This window comes from Diceros bicornis, chromosome 34 (genome assembly GCF_020826845.1).
Source record: "Diceros bicornis minor isolate mBicDic1 chromosome 34, mDicBic1.mat.cur, whole genome shotgun sequence".
NCBI classification, from domain to species: domain Eukaryota; kingdom Metazoa; phylum Chordata; class Mammalia; order Perissodactyla; family Rhinocerotidae; genus Diceros; species Diceros bicornis.
The window spans coordinates 16,871,406-16,883,024 of NC_080773.1; the positions used below are offsets into that span (position 1 = coordinate 16,871,406).

Here is an 11,619-nt window from a genome sequence, read left to right on the forward strand (position 1 = left end):
TAGAAGGCGTCACTAAAAGGCATAAGGAAATCCAAACGAGCAAAAAGATTTGGGGAAGAAATCATAACACACTGCGGGGAGGGAGGGAGGAAGGAGGAAGGGAGGGAACGAGTATTGCTGCCACGTTATCAGACACCTTCTTATGTTCTTAAGAATGTTTCATTTCTGTTGTTTGGCCAGTTTCACCTCCCAGATTCCTGTAAAGCACATGGTCCAACCTGTTACCTAAGAAGGCCAGCGTCACTTCACTGTTCTCTCCTCCAGTGGGAACACTGGCCTGGGATTACAGCACAGACCACCAAGCCAAGTACCGAGGCCTGAGCCATCTCAAGAAGTGGGCAGCCTCGAACTGGAAACCTTCCACACACTCTTCAAGCAACTTAAAGCAGCACCAGCAGTCACCATGAAAGTTCTAATCTCTTCCCTCCTTCTGTTGCTGCCACTAATGCTGATGTCTGTGGTCTCTAGCAGCCCAAATCCAGGTAAGTAAGATTCATTTTCTGTAATGGGGAACAAGGGGGGAGAAAATGTGGCAAAAAAATGTGCATTGAAATGTAGCCCCTTTTAGCTCCAGGGATTCAGGGCACATTAGCCTATCTCAGTGCCCTTTTCATCATTTACAAAAAGGAGAAAACTGTACTTACATCAAAGAGTGTTGTGAGAGTTAAATGAGATAGTGTACATGAAAATGTCTGAAACTGTAGCTGGCAAAAAAATAATAAAATAAAATACTGGCTCAACAAAGATTTGCTCCCTTACCTTCCCCCCAATCCCTTTTCCAGAAGAGTAATGAATTTCCTCAAAACCTACCTTGGTGGTGGTGGTGTAAAGCTGTTGAAGGCCATCAGACCTTCAGAGAAGATAAGGAAGTCCTTGCTTTTATTCCTTATAGTGCACCAGACATGCCACTAACAATTTTTAATGCTATTTAACGATAAAGTAAGACCTAGAAAAATGCTAGTTTTCCATATTTGAAGCTTTAGCCATACCAAGCTCAGTTGTAACAGCTCACCTTTTGGGAAGTTGACCTTTGGTTAGGGGTTCCGAATGGGCTCCAGTTTCTTTTTTTTTTTTTTAATAATTTTATTTATTTATTTTTTCCCCCAAAGCCCCAGTAGATAGTTGTTTGTCATAGTTGCACATCCTTCTAGTTGCTGTATGTGGGACACGGCCTCAGCATGGCCGGAGAAGCGGTGCGTCGGTGCGCGCCCAGGATCCGAACCTGGGCCGCCAGCGGCGGAGTGTGCACACTTAACCACTAAGCCATGGGGCCGGCCCTGGGCTCCAGTTTCAATGCAGCTCAAGTGGCCCAGCCCTTAGCAGAACAGCCAAGCAGAAGAGAGCTCATCCCCATGTATGTTTCTACTTGACAGAACCATCTCCTCAAGGGCTACTTTGAGGTGAAATAGCTTTATTACATCCTCAGCATTAATTCAGTGCTTAAATTAGAAGTTCACCATACTCCACCCAAATATCAAACCTCCTCTCCCTTGTAGAGACAGCTCTCTGGAAGCTGCTGGGCCCCAGAGCCCTAGGGTTTAGACCACCCTTCTAGAAAGGAAGGCTTTTCTCCATCACTATGACAGACACCGAGGCTAGAGTCCTCAGCCTGGATTCAAAGCTCTAACCACATTCTGCCTTTCCAGTCCACCCCTCCACTCACTAACCAATGCTCTATGCTTCACCTAAACCAGACTGTTGGCTCTTCCCTGAACAAGTCTTGTGCTCTCCCACCAGCTCTGCTTTGTTCACACACCCAGCTCAAAACCACCTCTTCCCCACAGCCTCCCTTGCTTCCTCCCACGACCAGATGTGAGCTTTCCCTTCTGTGGACGTGCTTAGCCCTAACTAGACTCTCTCTCTGCACTTATCATATTCCGCCTTATACTGAAGGTGTTGCTGTGCCTCTCCTACCTCCACTCTGTGCCCTTCCACACTGTAACCTCCTTGGTGGCACAATCTGGTGTATTATTTCCATATCCCTCACATTATCCAGCACAGCACTCAGTAAATGTTTGCTAAGTGAACGAACAAATCCACAGGTTTCTAAGTTCAAAATGCTGCCTTTGGAAAACTCTACACCCAGGATTGATAGCAGCTTTATCAACATTTGGGGCTGGATAATTCTTTGTTGTAGGGTGCTGTTTTGTGCAATGTAAGATGTTTAGCAGCATCTGTGTGGCCTCTACCCACTGGATGCCAATAGCAGCCTGTCCACGCCCCCCCCCCCAGTTAAGAGAGCCAAAAATACCTCCAGACATCGCCAAATGTCCCCTGGAGAGGAAAACCACTCCCCCGTTGAGAACCACTGCTCTATATCAAAAGTTCTCAAACCTGGCTATACCTTTAGACTTACCTAGACATTTAGACTCAGCCTTGAAGTCAGGGGAAAGGAGATCCAAATCCTGGCTCTGCCTCTTACTTTGCAATCCTGGGGAATTTGCTGAACTTTTTGGAGCCTCAGTTTTATCGTCTCAAAATGAATAAAATACCATTAGCACACAGAATTGTTGTGAAGATTAAATGATCTATAATGTATACCTAGCAAGGTTTCAATAAATGGAAGGAGTAGAATTTCTAAGTAGCTTCTAGAGCACAAGGACAATGGACTGGGGAAAGCTCACTAAGCTGCCAGGTGGCACGATTACAAAACACATCGGATCTGAGGTGCCAGCTCAATTTTTGCAACACCGATGAAGTCTGGCTAGAGGAAATGACACCCTCCACCTATCCCCAAAAAGAAAATCTGATCTAGATTTATCTCTTAAAATAACCACATACAGAGGCCAGCCCCATGGCATAGTGGTTAAGTCTGGGGTGCTCCACTTCAGGGGCCCAGGTTCGTGGGCCCAGATCCCGGGTGTGGAGCTACACTACTCCTGGAGCCACGCCGTGGCAGTGACCCACATACAAAAGAGAGGAAAACTGGCACAGATTTTAGCTCAGAGTGAATCCTCCTCATCGGGAAAAAAAAAAAAAAACTACATACACACTCAATATGCTTTTCACAGGAGCGAAGGGAAAAATAGATGAGAATATATAAGAATGTTCAGAAATAAATCACTTATAATAATAGACTACTCTTTGCTTATAATATTGCTTATTAATTATAAAATTACTTATAATAATAGTTCACATGTGTTAACCTATCCTATGTGGCAGGCATTGTTCTAAGCACTTCACACTTATTACCTCCCTCTGTCCTCACAGAAATCTAACGTACTTTTTTATTTTTAACTTTTCATTATTCAGATTTTTAAAAATGTAATATAATCAGAGTTCCAACATATCCTTCGTTCAGTTGTCTTCAAATAAAATCTTATATAACCATAGTACAATTATCAAACCAGGAAATTAGCATTGATAGAATACTATTAACTAATGTACAAATATTCAAATTTAGTTAATCATCCCATTAATGTCCTTTTTCTGGTCCAGAATCCAATCCAGGATCCTATACTGAATAAAGTTATCATGTCTTCTCAGTCTCCTCCAATCTATGGTAGTTTCTCAGCCTTCCTTGTCTTTCATGACCTTGACACTTTTGAAGAGTACTGGTCAGTTATTTTCTAGAATGTCCCTCGATTTGGGTTTATCTGGTGTTTCCTCAAGATTAAGTTTAGATTATGCATTTTCGGCAAAAGTACCACAGAAGTGATGTGTGCCTTCTTGGTGCATCACATCAGAAGGCCCATGATATCACTAACTCTCATTACTGGTGATGCTAACTTTGAACACTTGGTTGAGGGGGTGTCTGTCAGGTTTCTCTACTGTAAAGTTACTATTTTTTCCATTGTAATTAATAAGTATCTTGTGAAGAGATACTCTGAGACTATGCAAATAGCCTGTTTCTTATCATACTTTTGCCCATTAATTTTTAAGGTCCATTCATGATTCTTGCCTACAACAAGTATTACTATGGTATTAGCCAAATGGTGATTTTCTATTTCCATCATTCCTTCTACATTTATTAGTTGGGATTCTACCCTAAGAAAGAGCTTCTCCTTCTCTCCCACTTATTTATTTATTCAATTATTTATTTATATAAGTAAAGACAGGGCCGGCCCCGTGGCTTGCGGTTAGGTGCGCGCGCTCCGCTGCTGGCGGCCCGGGTTCGGATCCCGGGCACGCACCGAGGCACTGCTTCTCTGGCCATGCTGAGGCCGCGTCCCACATACAGCAACTGGAAGGATGTGCAGCTATGACGTACAACTATCTACTGGGGCTTTGGGGGAAAAAAACAAATAAATAAAATCTTATATAAGTAAAGACTCGTGAATATTTGTGGATTATAATCCACTGCTAGCATTATTTATTATGTTGCTCATATTGTCCCAAAATTAGCCACTGAGAGCTCCTTCAAGTTAGCTTCTGTGTCTTTTTGACATATCATTTGTTTAGCAGTTCCTGACTTTCCAACACCACAAGATGTTCCAGACCCAGCTTGTACGAAATTTCCTGCCCTGGCCCTGGAATCAGACATTCTCCAAGGAGCCCTGGTTCCTTTCATGAGAGAACCGTATTCACAAACCATGACACTAGGTATTGCCCATTGCTACTAGGTGCTATTGCATCTAGGCCCTCTAGTGGAATGAGCTAGGAAACAGATGTACGCATATACACACTAATGCACTATTATTAGCCCCATTTTACAAATTAGGTAAATGAGGCACAGAAAACTTAAGCAACTTGTCCAAAATTACAGAGCTAATATGTAGTGGAACTGGCAAGTCAAAATAATGATAGACCTACCACAAGTCCTAACAAGTAGAAGTAACTATTTTACACACATAAGTCAGCAGAAAGCAACAACCCTAACATTCCAGCATAGACAATTTCTTTGGGGAAAAACTAGAAGTCCGCAAAAATAACCAGAATAACCATCATGTACTGAACGCTTACTTGGGCACTGAGCACCAGGCACCACAGTAGTTCATTTATTCCTAACTCTGCAAGGTGGATACTATTATCCTCGTTTCACAAATCAGAGAACCAAAGACCAAAGAAGCTAAATGACTTGTCCAAGACTACAGAGTTAAGTGACAGAAAAAGTAGTTGAGCCCAAGTCTGTCTGGATATAAAGTCCATGCTTATTCCACTGTATCAGTATTTTCCAAATTTGATTTTAGGTAGAACATAAATTAGTTTTTACTTTAATAGTTATATGTTTATTTGAATGCATGTTAGAAAAAAAATCTAAGCATATATCAAACCTGTAATCTCACAGGTAATATTGCATAGGATGAGGCTGTTTTGTAAATTAAATTTATTCAAAGAAAAAGTACAAAGTAAATAACAGTAGAAGTGGTACAAACTATAGCAAAAATCATAAAGGTGGTCTGTAAATGTTGGAGGGTTGGGAGACATTAGACTATAGTAACGTGCAGCTTCATTGCCAGTTACACCGTGAAACTAGGGTTATCAGAGCAGCAGAAAGAAAAACAGACTAAGAATCTTGGACCTGGATTTTAGCTCCAGATGTGTCACCATTACCTTTGTGAACTTGGGCATTTCATTTGCTCTCTCTGGGCCTCAGTTTCCCCATCTGAAAAAAAAGAGATAGTGATTTAGTTAATTAGTACAACCTTTTTAAAAGCAATTTCGGAGGCCGGCCCGGTGGCGTAGCAGTTAAGTTCACCCATTCCACTTCAGCAGCCCGGGGTTCGCCAGTTCGGATCCTGGGCACAGACCTACTCACCACTCACCAAGCCATGCTGAGGCGGCATCCCACATAGAACTAGAAGGACCTACAACTAGGTCATACAACTATGTACTGGGGCTTTGGGGAGAAAAAAGAAAAAAAAAAGAGGAAGATTGGCAACAGATGTTAGCTCAGGACCAATCTTCCTCAAAAAAAAAAACCCTAAAAGCAATTTGGTAATGATATTAAGAAACACAACGCTGGGGCCGGCCCTGTGGCTTAGCAGTTAAGTGCGCACGCTCCGCTGCTGGCGGCCTGGGTTCGGATCCCGGGCGCGCACCGATGCACCGCTTCTCTGGCCATGCTGGGGCCGCGTCCCACATACCGCAACTAGAAGGATGTGCAGCTATGACATACAACTGTCTACTGGGGCTTTGGGGGAAAAAATAAATAAATAAAATTTAAAAAATTATAATAATTAAAAAAAAGAAACACAAGGCTGTTCTTAACTTTTGACCCACTAATTCCACTTTGAGAATCTTGCCCAAGACAATTAATCCAACATTTGGAAAACACTTACAAGCACAAAGAAATTTATCAATATCCAAAAATACAACAATCTAAATATTCAACAATTAGAGAATAGTTAAATAATGTGGAGCACATATACTTATTGGGAGTGTTATACAGTCATTGCTTATTATAAGCAACATGCTTATAAAGGGAAAAAAAGAAATTTGCTCACATGCTATGATTATCACTATATACAGAAAATCATACGCAGGAAACATGCCAAAATACCAACAGTTAGTAAGAGTAAAGATTTATTTGTACTTTACAAATATTCTCTAATAAATTATATTACATTTAGAATGAAAAAAAACTTCTCAGTGAAGGGATTCAACTAAATAATCTCCAAGATTCCTTCTGGCTCTAATATTCTATGGCTTTCCTCTGGAACTAGAAGAAGAGGTCAGGTGAGAGTAAACTATTAGAATACGTGGGATGGCAGAGGCTATGTATGCCTGTTTAAATTACTTTAACAGCACTCAAAACAGCCCATGAGAACATCTGGAAACTAGCACTCTGGGAAATGATGCAACATCCTCCATCTGTGTGGCAGAAAGGGCACGAGTCTGGGGAATAGGAGACCTGGATTGAACCAGATGATCTCTGAGGGCCCTCTCTAGACAACTTGTCCGTCCACTTACTGAACAAACATTTACCAAGTGCCTACCATGGGTCAGGAACCACATAGCTGAATGACTACTGAGCCACTGATTCAGAGTCCAATGAGGGAGAAGGATTTTTAGTTTACTAGTGCTGCCCTAACAGAATACCACAGACTGGGCGGCTTAAACAAGAGAAATTTATTTTCTCGCAGTTCTGGAGGCCAGAAGTCCAAAATCAAAATGTCGGCAAGTTTGGTTTCTTCTGAGGCCTCTCTCCTTGGATTGCAGATGGCCACCTTCTTGCTATACCCTCACATGGTCTTTTCTCTGTGCACATATATCCCTGATGTCCCTGGTGTCTCTTTGTGTGTCCAAATCTCTTCTTACAACTATTCCAGTCAGATTGGGTCAGGCCTTACCATAACGGCCTCATTTTAATTCAATTATCTCTTTAAAGGCCCTGTCTCCAAATACAGTCATTCTGAGGTACTGGGGGGTAGGGCTACAACATGAATTCTGGGGGGACACAATTCAGCTCACAATAGATTCCAAGCAACAAACTATAACTGTGTTATACTGTGCAATAATAGAGCTGTATTTAAAGACAGTGAGGAACCAAGTGTAGGCTGACAGGAAATATCAGAATCTACTCTACAGAGGAAGCATCATCTGGGCCCAGTTCTAGCTCCAGATTCTCAAATCTATAAACCATCATCCTTGATTGTCACAAAAAGATTTTAGATATCGCAAAATGGGAATAAGACATCACAGGTGATAAGACAGACTTGAATAGAGGCCAAAAGAGGAATGGATTTGTTCCAGAGGAACAAAGGTCAATACCATCCTCTTATACTTGACCTGGGATTATGGATTCAACTACAGCAAACTTGGAGGTCAAGTGAAGACCCTGACTGGTTTACGGGATAATCATAAACCAGTTGCTCTCATTTCTTAAGTCATGAAGATTTTAAAGTGTGTGTGTTAGGGGGGTGGTAAGGTCTTGATTGACCCTTACCTTTTGTCCTCTCTTCCAACCAAAAGTCATTCTGTCTCCACCTACCTCCAGCTAAGCTTTCCTCTAGGCCGGATTTAAACCTCAATTTCTTATCCATTTAAAATACTCCTTTCTTGAAGTTCCCCAGATCCCTAAGCAAAGAAGGAAGAAAAATGGAACTGCAGTGACCTAGGTAGCACGATGCTAGGGAACCATTTCTGTTGGCCCCTTCCCTTTCCAGTGGCTGGAAGTGACCTGTTTCCTTCTGACAGGGGTCGCCAGAGGCCACAGAGACCAACGCCAGGCTTCTGGGAGGTGGCTCCAGGCAGGTGGCCAAGAATGTGAGTGCAAAGGTCAGTAACTCAGCATCAACAACAGCAATGCACCATCATGATCCCAACTGTCTCCCTTGAGTCCCTCTGAGACCAGTGCAGATGTCATCTGAGCTGACCTCACCCATTCCCCTCTCCATCAGCCCACCACATGCAGCACCAATGCTTGTTTTCTTCCTGAGTCTCAGGCAAGCGCTGGACTCCTCCAAGGTCCAGGGGAGAGCTGGCTGAACCTCTGGCTGCCCCCTCCCCTTAACCGTTTTCTCCAAGAACTCAGGGCTGCCTTCCAAAAGCTCCCTGGATCTTATTCTCAACCTTATTTTACTCATAGGTAAGACTGAAATCAGAGAGGCAAAATGGCTTACCCGAGGTAAAGTAGACACTAAAAGGCAGACACCTGGGTCTTATTCCTTATTTCTGGTCTCCCTAATGACATCCTGATGCCCCCTCCAAACCTGCCACCAAATTCTTGCCAATACAGCTCAGGCAAAACAACTCAGAAGTCCTGGGGCTCATATAACTGGATACCTCTACTGCTCTGTGTGGACCATTTTCCCCACCCCATTGCAGTAGGAAACAAGAACTGAAAGGAAAGAAAGAAGGCAAGTAAAGCCCTGCCCTATTCTCTACTCTCAAACATATTAACCCTCCCATCTAAGCAATAACCCCAATATTTCAGATTGGTTCCTGAGAGCCCCTAAAAGAAAACTCATGACAGTGCCTGAGGTGCCAAAGAAGCAGTGTCCCTGTGATCATTTCAAGGGCAATGTGAAGAAAACCAGTAAGTTTCAAGAGAATGACCTTCCTTAAGCCAGAGCCCCTCTGTGGAATCCACCAGGGATGAAGCAGGGGTTGAGAATAGACGAGAGGTGAAATGAAGACCAGGATAGGCACACTTGTGGGGAAATAGGAAGAGGAAGAAAAGCAGGACACAATTCTCCTAATACCAGAAAGGGTTAATCAAATTCTTAGATTTAAGAACCACATTGCTTATCAAAGTTGAGGGAGATGGGGCTGTTGGGGACCTGGTCATTGATCTCTGAAGATGACACCAGTGTCAGCACCAAACAGAATTTGATTCCTCCCTAGTCCAGCAGTCTTTAAATGTTATATAAAAAGTAAATTGGCTAATGTTAAACTGATTGATATTATTTTATCAAGAATGCGATAAATCAGGATCCTTATCACTATTGATGGAAGTAAAATACAACTTGGTACTACCTATCAAAAATTTAAATGTGTGTACCCTTTAACCCAGTAATCTCACTTCAAGAAATCTCTAGTACAGAATACTAACATGGATACTCACAGATATACGTACGAGAATATTAACTATAGTAGTATTTGTATTGGCAAATAATTGGAAGTAAAAACTGTTCATCCAAAGCAAATTGGACAACTGTGCAGTTGTCAGAAATAATGAGGTAAATCATTATGTGTTGATCAGGAAGATATCCACAACATAGTAAGTGAAAAAAAGATACAGAGACTCCTTCTTCACACTCTTCACGAAAAAAAATTTTTCAAGTGGATTAAAGATCTAAATTTGAAAGATAAATTTATAAGAGAATATAGGAAAATATATTCATGACCTTGGGGTATGAAAGGATTTCTTAAATAAGATACAAGAAGTAAAAGCCATGAAAGGAAAGATTAATAAATCTGACTTCATTGAAATTAACAAATTTTGGTCATCAAAAGAATAAAATGATTGGGGCCGGCCTGGTGGCTGAGTGGTTAAAGTTCCACGCACTCTGCTTCGGCGGCCTGGGTTCGCAGGTTCAGATCCCGGGTGCAGACCTACTCCACTCATTAGCCATGCTGTGGAGGCATTCCACATACAAAATAGAGGAAGACTGGCACAGATGTTAGCTCAGGGCTAATCTTCCTCAAGCCAAAAAAGAAAAAAAAAAGGAAAGAGGAAGATTGGCAACGGATGTTAGCTCATGGCAATTCTTCCTCAACAACAAAAAAAAAGAATAAAATGACAATTTAAAAATAGGAGATGATATATGCAACATATATAACTGAAAAAGGATTAATATTCAGAATATAGAAAGAATTCCTACAGATCAATGAAAGGAAGGCAGGCAACACAACAGACAAATAGGCTAAAGACTTGAATAGGCACTTCAGAGACAAGGAAATCCAAATAACTAATAAACATATAAAATGGCACTCAACCATTCTAGTAAGTGGGAAAATGTGAATTAAACCCAAACAGATATCACTATACATCATCAGATTGGCAAAAATTTTAAAGTCTGACAATACCAAGTGTTAGCAAAGAGTAGCACAGAGAAACTCTCATATCCTGCTAATGGGAGTGTAAATTTTGGAAAAGTGCTGGCAGTTGTCTACTAAAGTTTAAGTTCTGTGACCAAGCAATTCTACTCTTAGATATGTACTCAAAAGCAATGCAGACTTATATACACCAGGAGGCATGTACAACTATTTCATAGCAGCATTGCTCATAACTACCCCAAACTGAAAACTGACCAGTGAATAAATGGTGGTGCATTCGAATATTATTTATTAGTGAGAATGAACAAACACACAACAAAGTAAATGAATCTTACAAACATAATGTTGAGTAAAAAAAATTGAGACACAAGAGAATAGCTAAAGTATGATTTCATATACATTAAGTTCAAAAACAGACAAAATTAAACCAAATTATTTAGGAATACATAAGTAGGTAGTAAAACAATAAACAAAGTAAACGCTTACTATAAAAGTCAGGATTACCTCTGTGAGGGAGGGAGGGAGGATAGTTATCAGAAGAGGACGGGGTGGCTGGCAATATTCTATTTCTAGGCCTGGGTAGTAGTTTCATGAACATCTGCTTTATAACTACTTATTGAACTGCACATATGAGTTTTTATGGACCTCTATAGATGTGTAATATTTTGCAATAATGAAAGATTTGTTAAGGTGCAGAGCAAAGCAATATGTATAGTATAATCTCATCCCTGTTTTTTAAAGTAAACAATTATGTTTACGTACAAAAAGATACGAAAGACTACGCAGTAAACTATTAACAGTAGGGAATGGGGAGTGGAGGTTGGGGTGGGAAACGTCCTTTTACTTCTTACTGGATATATTTTTTTATTTTAATTTTTTCCACTAGACAAGTCTTACTTTTATAATTTTAAAATCTCTCATAAAAATTAAATTTTTAAAATGTTTTTAACACTAGTCTCTACCCTTTATTTTCACCCTAGGGCATCAAAGGCACCACAGGAAGCCAAACAAGCACTCCAGAGCCTGCCAGCAATTTCTCAAACGATGTCAGCTAGCAAGCTTTGCTCTGCCTTTATAGGAGCTCTGAGAGCCTACTCTCCCGATGAAACATTCTAAGTCAAGAGGCAATGAGCACACGTAGAGGATGCTCTTCTCTCACCTCAAGCTCCCCCTCCCTATCTGCACTCTAGTGGTCTCAGAAAGCATTTTCCCCAAGATTATTGCTCCCTCTAGCGA

General features: G+C 41.2%; 1 protein-coding gene and 1 long non-coding RNA gene across 3 annotated transcripts in view; one reads left to right on the forward strand and one right to left on the reverse strand.

The window, feature by feature from the left end:
• Positions 1-11,619, reverse strand: part of LOC131396912 (uncharacterized) — an 81,364-nt gene that overhangs the window by 62,403 nt on the left and 7,342 nt on the right. The window contains exons 3-4 of one of the 2 annotated variants that reach the window (XR_009216698.1): positions 5,494-5,545; positions 2,258-2,473 (exon numbers count right to left, since the gene is read on the reverse strand). This is a non-coding gene — a long non-coding RNA (uncharacterized LOC131396912). Of the gene's footprint in view, positions 1-2,257; positions 2,474-5,493; positions 5,546-11,619 lie in introns of those variants that run through there. The other variant, XR_009216699.1, reaches the window with a different exon arrangement.
• Positions 404-11,461, forward strand: CXCL17 (C-X-C motif chemokine ligand 17). Its single transcript, XM_058529410.1, has 4 exons — positions 404-482; positions 8,080-8,160; positions 8,819-8,920; positions 11,364-11,461. The coding sequence occupies exons 1-4, from the start codon at positions 404-406 to the stop codon at positions 11,459-11,461; spliced, it is 360 nt and encodes a 119-aa protein (XP_058385393.1).